This window comes from Chanodichthys erythropterus, chromosome 16, assembly GCF_024489055.1.
Source record: "Chanodichthys erythropterus isolate Z2021 chromosome 16, ASM2448905v1, whole genome shotgun sequence".
Lineage (NCBI taxonomy): Eukaryota > Metazoa > Chordata > Actinopteri > Cypriniformes > Xenocyprididae > Chanodichthys > Chanodichthys erythropterus.
Genome location: NC_090236.1, coordinates 35,881,811 through 35,890,113, shown reverse-complemented (window position 1 = coordinate 35,890,113; position 8,303 = coordinate 35,881,811). Strand labels below are relative to the sequence as shown.

Below are 8,303 nucleotides of genomic sequence, written 5' to 3'. Positions count from 1 at the left end.
TTTATGGATCTTGAGAGAGGTAATGTTGGAAGATATAATCGGAAGATTAACGAAGGTTTTACGGGTGTGAAACGGCATGAGGGTGAGTAATAAATGACAGAATTTTCATTTTTGGGAGAACTAACCCTTTAATGTGCTAAAATAGAAAAAGAATACACAATATTAAATTATTCTAATTGGCTATTTTGTAGAGTGTTTTAAGGTTAAAAAAAAAAAAAAAAAAAAAAGGAGGTTCATCCAAAAATAAAAATTCAGTCATTGTGTACTCATCCTTCCTAAAGGGACATGATGAAGAAGAAAAAAAATATATGAGATGGGATGATAAATTATTTGGCAAAACTTTTGCGTTCTTGTGTAAATGTTTTGCGTTCTCCCAAGAAACTTTGCATTCACTCGCAAAATGTTTGCGTTCCCCTCAGAAACTTTGGGTTCGCAAAGCATTGACTTCCTCCCATCTCATATTTTTTTCCACCACCGTGTCCCTTTAGGGGCTCCGTATCTTAGAGGCTCTATAGTAAATAATAAAAGTCCATTACAACCCATTTACTTTCATTGTATAGACAAAAACACAAAATAAGGTGATGATACACAGGGCAACTTTTAGAGCAATGTTGCCAGGCAGTTTTGCCGAACAAATTTTGATCTAAAGTATCCAGACAGAAATTTGTTGCCCATTCTCAAAGGGAAAGTCGCTCGGCAGAATTCTCCCGTGAATTTGCTCAAAAAGTTGCCCTGGTTTGGAATGCCATGCAGCTGAGTAAACAATGACAGAAATTTATTTTGGATTGATTATCCCTTTATTAAAGGTGCCATAGAACATTCTTTCACAAGATGTAATATAAGTCTAAGGTGTCCCCTGAATGTGTCTGTGAAGTTTCAGCTGAAAATACAAATAGATTTTTTTTAATTAATTTTTGTAACTGCCTATTTTGAGTCATCATTTAATATGCACCGATTCAGGCTGCTGCCCCTTTAAATGCTCACACTCCCCGCCCCCGAGCTCTCTACTATAAAACTGTGCATAAACAAAGTTCACACAGCTAATATAACCCTCAAATTTACAAGATGTTTGTCATGCATACTGCATGCATGCGTCAGATCATGTGAGTATAGTATTTATTTGGATGTTTACATTTGATTCTGAATGAGTTTGATAGTGCTCCGTGGCTAAAGGCTAATGCTACACTGTTGGAGAGATTTATAAAGAATGAAGTTGTGTTTATGAATTATACAGACTGCAAGTGTTTAAAAATGAAAATAGCGACGGCTCTCGTCTCCGTGAATACAGTAAGAAACGATGATAACTTTAACCACATTTAACAGTACATTAGCAACATGCTAACGAAACATCAGAAAGTCTGTTGATTCAGCTGTGCACAGATCCAGACGTTAATACTGGCTTGTCTAATGCCTTGAACATGGGCGGGCATATGCAAATATTGGGGGCGTACATATTAATAATCCTGACTTTTGCGTCACAGTCGGTGTTATGTTGAGATTCGCCTGTTCTTTGAAGGTCTTTTAAACAAATGAGATTTACATAAGAAAGAGGAAACAATGGAGTTTGAGTGTACTGAACTCTTGTTATTTAACTATGCCAAGGTAAAATCAATTTTCCATTCTATGGCACCTTTAAGCAGTGCTTTCTATTTGGAATGAGGAAGAAGATAATTACAAAATCAGTGATAATATACAATACATTCTATAGTGATAGATATTATTGGTGCAGTCTCAGTTGATATATTGAGCGCCACCATGTGGAATGATCTCTGAAACACCCCATCCAATCACATTCCCACGGCAATCACAGGATCCGTCGTGATTGGCGTACTCTTTAATCCTTTCTGCTTCCAGCACGTGGTCCCACATGTTAACCCCTGTCATTTTTCCAGTGAAGGCAACCGATGAGTCCAGATCTCTGTAGACACCCGAGCGGCTGCGCTCTTGCCCGAGCAGAATGAAGCCGCCACCGGGCAATACGTGCCCCTCGGCTACTCCAGGCACTCTGGCAACGTTCTCTCCATTCACCCATAAAGTTGCCTGCCCCTGCTCCGAGCTCCAGGCAGCACAGAAGTGTCCCCACTGGCCATCTGTTACTACGCTGTGGGCTTCCACTAGATGGGTCTCACCGCCCACCGTGAGGAGCACCGAGCGCCTTGCCAAGAGAAGCTGGAGCTCTTGAGGTTTTTTCTTGGTTCCGTAAGAGAAAAGCACTGTTTTATTTAGAGACTGAGTCACTTTGGCCCACAGACAGATGGTGAATGATTGTAGGGACATGGACATGGAGGGTGATACCTCTGCAAAGATATGCTTAGAGCGCATTGGGAATAATAAAGCCATTTCACAGCCTTAAAAAAAAGGAGAATGAGAGTTAGTAAAGAATTAAAGATTAATTATTGCGCTAAATCAGCATGCAAATACTGACAATGTTTGGAGGTATTTGCAAAGTATTTATTATTTCTCAGGGCCACAGACATGATATAGGCTATTATAAATGTATACACTACGGGACTGGTCAAAAGTTTGGAATCATTATGATTTTTTAATGTTTTTGGCAATAAATTAACAAGCTCAGTTAATAAAGTTAATCTTTTTATTAATGTTTTTGCTGCTTTTTATTTTTGTGATACATTTTTTTCAGGATTCTTTGATAGAAAGATCAAAAGAACAGCATTTAACAGCAACAGCTTTTAAATAGAAATCTGTTGTAACATTATAAATGTCTTTACTGTCACTTTTGATCAGTTTATCCCTTTTGCTGTTTGCGCATTTTTGACTGATTTTTAAAAAAATATATATTTTAATTTTATTTGAGCATGTACCTGAACATGACATTTCCACCTTAAACTGTCATAAATCTTGGATGCTTTAAAGCACAGACTTAAGTTTGGTCTCTTTTTAAAGATGACACTTGGCAGATTAAGTGCAAAAAAACGTTTTAAAAAATGAACATGAAACATGATTTACATCTGTTACGAAAAATGCGCAAAAAATACCATTTTCAATTTTTATATGAAATACGCCATCTAAATAAGCTATGTTCCAAATTTGAGTTTGATATCTCAAAAAATGAGCTTTTGGTATAAGATTTTGTTTGGGTGTAGTACCAAACATTTCCAATAGGCTAGATGAAATTTGTCTCCCATTCATTTCCAATGCTGTCATTTTTAACCATTAACAATACAGTTGTGACTATTTTTTCATATCATTAAATGGATAGTTCACCCAAAAATGAAAATTTGATGTTTATCTGCTTACCCCCAGTGCATCCAAGATGTAGGTGACTTTTTTTCTTCAGTCGAACGCAAATTATGATTTTTAACTGCAACCGCTGCCGTCTGTTAGTCAAATAATAGCAGTGATTGGGAACTTAAACAATAAGAGTCGAAAAAACTTCCATAGACAAATCAAAATTAAACCCTGCGGCTCGTGACGACACATTGATGTCCTAAGACACGAAATGATCGGTTTGTGCGAGAAACCGAACATTATTTATATAATTTTTACCTCTAATACACCACTATGTCCAACTTCGTTCAGCTTCCTGTTAGTGAGGTCAAAAACGAGTTCTGAAGACGGAAGTGATGTCTCGCCCATATACTTCAGTGAGTGTCAGACATCGCTTCCGTTGTCAGAGCGCGATCTGACCTCACTAACCGGAAGCTGAACGGAGTTGGACATAGTGGTGTATTAGAGGTAAATAATTATATAAATACTGTTCGGTTTCTCGCACAAACCGATCGTTTCGTGTCTTAGGACATTAATGTGTCGTCACGAGCCGCAGGGTTTGATTTGGATTTGTCTATGGAAGTTTTTTCGACTCTTATTGTTCAAGTTCCCAATCACTGCTATTATTTGACTGACAGACGGCAGCGGTTGCAGTTAAAAATCATAATTTGCGTTCGACTGAAGAAAAAAAGTCCTCTACATCTTGGATGCACTGGGGGTAAGCAGATAAACATAAAATTTTCATTTTTGGGTGAACTATCCCTTTAACGTTGAACCACTGTAGTCACGTTGACTATTTTATCGATGTCTTTAATACCTTTCTGGACCTCAAATGGTGCTATGTGTGGATCAGATACCCTCAGATTTCATCAAAAATATCTCAATTTGTGTTCCGAAGACAAACAAAGGTCTTACGGGTTGGGACGACATGAGGGTGAGTAATTAATGACAGAAATGTCATTTTTGGGTGAACTAACTCTTTAAAATAGAAAGCAGTTCTTTTAAATCGCAGTAATATTTCCACTGTATCTGTCTGTTCCCTATGCCTAAACCAAATTGCCCTTTGTGTATTAGCAAAGTATATTAAATTAAATTAAAAAACATCTTGAACTTGTTTTCGTATAGTTGAAACTTCCACCTGAGGGCAGATAACGGTGTGCCGTTGCTCTTTGGAAGAGGGCCAGCTGGACATGTACCCTTTGGAGATCTGCAGCGGTGGCCATTAGCGCTCTCTCCAGCTTCCCACTATCTGTAGTGCTTGCTTCTTGTTCCTTTGGATAAGCGGAGAAAGACTTCATGGCCACTTGTCCCAGACTTGCTCCTAGCAGTGAGTTGCTCTCCAGTTTGGTGAGACGGGAGGCCTGGTTCCTACTGAACTGAGCGAGCTGCTGCAACGTCTCATTGTTTTGGGCTTGATACATGTCTGCAGCCTCTCTGAGCTGCTCCATGGCTTGGTTCAGATTGTGGTTCATCTGTTCACTTACACATCTGCAGGTGTTTTCTGAAGCTTGGACGCACGCTTTGTTGTGGTTAAGCTTATGGAGTTCCTTCCGTATGGTGTCCATCTCCGCCTTAACCATGTCCTCACACTGCTGCACGAGCATGTTTTGCTTCATCTGAGAGTCCTCCAGCATGATGAACAGTTTGTCCCATCGTGAGAAGTCTTGGGGTGGACAGGGAATCTGCGTAGCTCCTGCTGTGAATAAAAAGTATGATTTGTTGGTGCTACGTGACAGAAAAGGTACTAACATCATGTAAAGATTTATTTTTGGCAATTTTTATTGTGATAGGATGGTAGAGTGGACAGGAAGCAAGGTGGGAAAGAGAGAGGGGGATGGGATTTGGAAAGGTCCATGAGCCGGGACTCAGCGCTATATGTCGGTGTGCTGCCCACAAGGCTATCGGCACATCATGTAATAATTCTAAACAAAATGTACTTTTAATCAAATAAATAATATGCACATTTTAATGGTTTGTTTTGGTGCTTTCTTCTTCCCAGGGCCGCAGATGAAGGTTTTTGTAGCGGGTACAAGAATTGCTAACTGTGGCTTTGCTTGTTCCTCAGCACCTAACTAAACTCTCAGAGAAAAGGTCTCGGAAAATCAATAACCTTTATGCTCATAAGCATCCTCTGGTTAATGTGTTGAAGCTCCAGGCTTGGGTTAGCAGGAGAGAGCGTCAGTGGGAAGGTATGTAAATGTCAAATGTCATGAAACCCGCCAAAACTTTTTTTTTTTTTGAAAGCTATGGGTCATGACTCAAGACACACTGTGCTTTCATATCACTGTCACTGTGCATTACAAATACAGATGAATTATTCAAAAACTTTTGGGTAGTTGCCATGAAATACTTTTTCGAATGTTGCCATATCGTGTGGTGTTCATATGCCACATCATCTAAAACTTTTAACAACAGTATTTTGCTACATGTTTATATTTTTATGCATGCAGCTTTTATGACATCACATAATTTGATAGATTATAAAGAATATTTGCAATTTTAAGTTGACACCGTGAAAACATTAAAACTTGTGAAAAGCTAAAATGCTATTTAAAAATGCATAAAATACTTTTTTTTAAATATAGATGCACTGACACCAAAGCCGATATCAATAACGATACAGATAGTTTGGGGGTTCTGCCTTTTATAACTTCTTTTAAATTAATGATAATTTCATTCAAATTAATAATTAATCATTATATTTTTAATTATTATATTTTGAAAGAAATGCAAATACAATCTTTATTCTCTCCATTTCATCAACTTGTTTGAGAGTAACTGGTAACATAAAACTGTTACTCAAATTAATAAACTAAATTCTGAAGATTAAATTAATATTTTCGAACTTCCTGAATGTTATTAATTCATATATTTACTATTAATATTGAACATCAAATGGGTTTCTTAGCATTTTCTTTACACAAAGCACAAATGTTGATATCCGATAGAATGAAAATTTGCTTTTATTGGCCGATACCGATTATTGTCCGATATATCGGTGCATCTCTACTTTTTTTTAAAGTTAATATATTTTACTGATGGATAAAAACAGAAAGAACATTTACAACCCAAACCATCAAGTGCTGATTATTTGTAGCTCACTTACTCTCACAATAATGCAAATATTGACATATTTTTAATCATATTTGTACTATTTGTACATTAAATATTTGTACTTTTAATTTTAATTTGTCACACGACAACACCGTTTTTTTTTTGTACAAGAAATCACCTTTATACATTAATACTATTAACTTAAATTATATAAAAAAAAATCAGTTTGCTCAATATTTCTGTTAACCTATTTTTAAAATAATTTGCCATGCCGTCACTTATTTTAAAAAGTCAAATGAGAAGCAATATTTCAGTACAGAAACATTTCTAAATAAAAATAATACTTACTTTTCAGGCTGTCACCATTGGAGATTTCATTATAGTAGGAATCAGAGTAATCCTCTCCATAATCATAACCAAACACGTTCCCACTCAAAAAGCAGGGCAGGCAGAGGGCCAACACGGCCCCGGGTGCATACATTCTGATGTTTAATGCTGGTGTATGTTAGTCTGTCTCTGCATGTAATCAGATTATTTTGAAGTAAATCAGATGTTCCACAGCCACTAAGATCCCTTGTGGGTTTTTTCCCCCTTTCCTGTGTTGTTACTCAGCCACTGTGCCTCATGTGCCTGGAAGCCCACTGAGCGTACATGAGGCTGAGCAAGCTCTTTTAAACTCAGCACTCAGAGCAGGGCTGTCACACTGTGAGTAATGCTTTGTTGGAGGTGGGCAGCATATGTGATGTACTCAAATGTCAAAGTCTCTAGCGCTGATTGGGCAAGAAATTGTCATGGGGGTGTGGAAAGGAAAACAGGAAAGGGGTTGGGTCTCCCCAAATGAGGATTCTGCCTCAGGTCAAGGTGAAAGGATGGAGAGAATTGGACAAAAAGATGTTTGATGTATGACTTTCTTTCTTCCGCAGAACCCAAGGTCAGTGGGGTCCAAAACAACAAATAGATGAGACATTTTCATGTTGCACAGATGAAAGATAACCATAGTTTTGGAACAAATGCTCATTTTTGGGTGAACTATTCCTTTAATATTCTGAGGTTTCAGCTCAGGTTGTGTAAATATTAACTTTGGGTGCATTAGAGCATCAACTCTGGTTGAAGTTTAACTCGTTTGTCAGATTGAAGAGGACTTGGGAATTAAATTACGCAACACAAAATTGAATTAATTGTGTCAAGACCTATATTAATAAATTACGAGCAGATATTCAGAGAGGCGCAGGATAAAGAATGATTGGGTTTGTTATGGCTATTTAACCCTTAGGCCAAACTGTTAATAACACAAACAACTTAATAAATACAATACAAAACAATGACGTATCGCCAATCTGGTTTCCAGCTTTCATACTACAGAAGGAACATGCATAACCTCAATACATTTTCAAAGAACAGACTGAACACTTGAAGTTGAAGGATTGTGGCTTGAACACCTGAGGTTAAAATCTTTTGCAGAAATATTTTTGTCAGATAAATCAAACCAGAGCAGTTTTAATGCTCCACCCACTGCTTATGAGCAGAGAAAATGTTTTAGAAACACACCAAATAATTTACAGAGGGGACTAACATCTGTGAAATACTCATTCTCTGGGCGTGTCTTTAGTTTACAACAGGCCTTTACGAAAGTGACAGAAATAGCTTTGTTTAGTTGTAGGCTGATTCAGTGTTTTCTGCTCTTCTGCATTCAGTATCACCGTTCACAATCTATACTATCTGTTCTTCGATCTTTTCTCCAAAAGTGCAACTTGTTCTTGTATATTACCATACATGATAAATACTTTGGCAAGAAAAAAAAAAAAACTCTTTGGCACCCAAATTGAATAATATACTGTTTGAGATTATGATATGAATCATTTCCACAGTTTTAGTATGGTGACTTTGAACAAATCCCAGATATTTTAGTTTTATCATTGAAGACTGACTCTTTACCAGCATGAATCTAATTAAATTTATATTATAATTATTTTATAGTTCTTTACATATTTATTTTGACTGATAGCAAGAGAATAGCAATA

At 37.1% G+C, this 8,303-nt stretch overlaps 1 protein-coding gene across 1 annotated transcript; it reads right to left on the bottom strand.

The window, feature by feature from the left end:
• Positions 1–498: 498 nt before the first annotated feature.
• Positions 499–6,898, bottom strand: ptx3b (pentraxin 3, long b). The gene is made up of 3 exons (XM_067363509.1): positions 6,631–6,898; positions 4,367–4,924; positions 499–2,348 (listed from the first exon to the last, which is right to left on the bottom strand). Exons 1-3 carry the CDS (start codon positions 6,761–6,763, stop codon positions 1,732–1,734), a joined length of 1,308 nt encoding a protein of 435 aa, XP_067219610.1. The 5' UTR covers positions 6,764–6,898; the 3' UTR covers positions 499–1,731.
• Positions 6,899–8,303: the final 1,405 nt, after the last annotated feature.

Bases quoted from the DNA above. Each gene is read 5' to 3' on its own strand.
- ptx3b (XM_067363509.1), bottom strand. From the start codon at position 6,763: ATGTATGCACCCGGGGCCGTGTTGGCCCTCTGCCTGCCCTGCTTTTTG. The intron at 4,925-6,630 runs GTAAGTATTATT...TTTTATTCACAG, and splicing joins CAATGGTGACAGCCTGAAAA to CAGGAGCTACGCAGATTCCC. The intron at 2,349-4,366 runs GTGGAAGTTTCA...CTTTTTTTTAAG, and splicing joins ACACCGTTATCTGCCCTCAG to GCTGTGAAATGGCTTTATTA.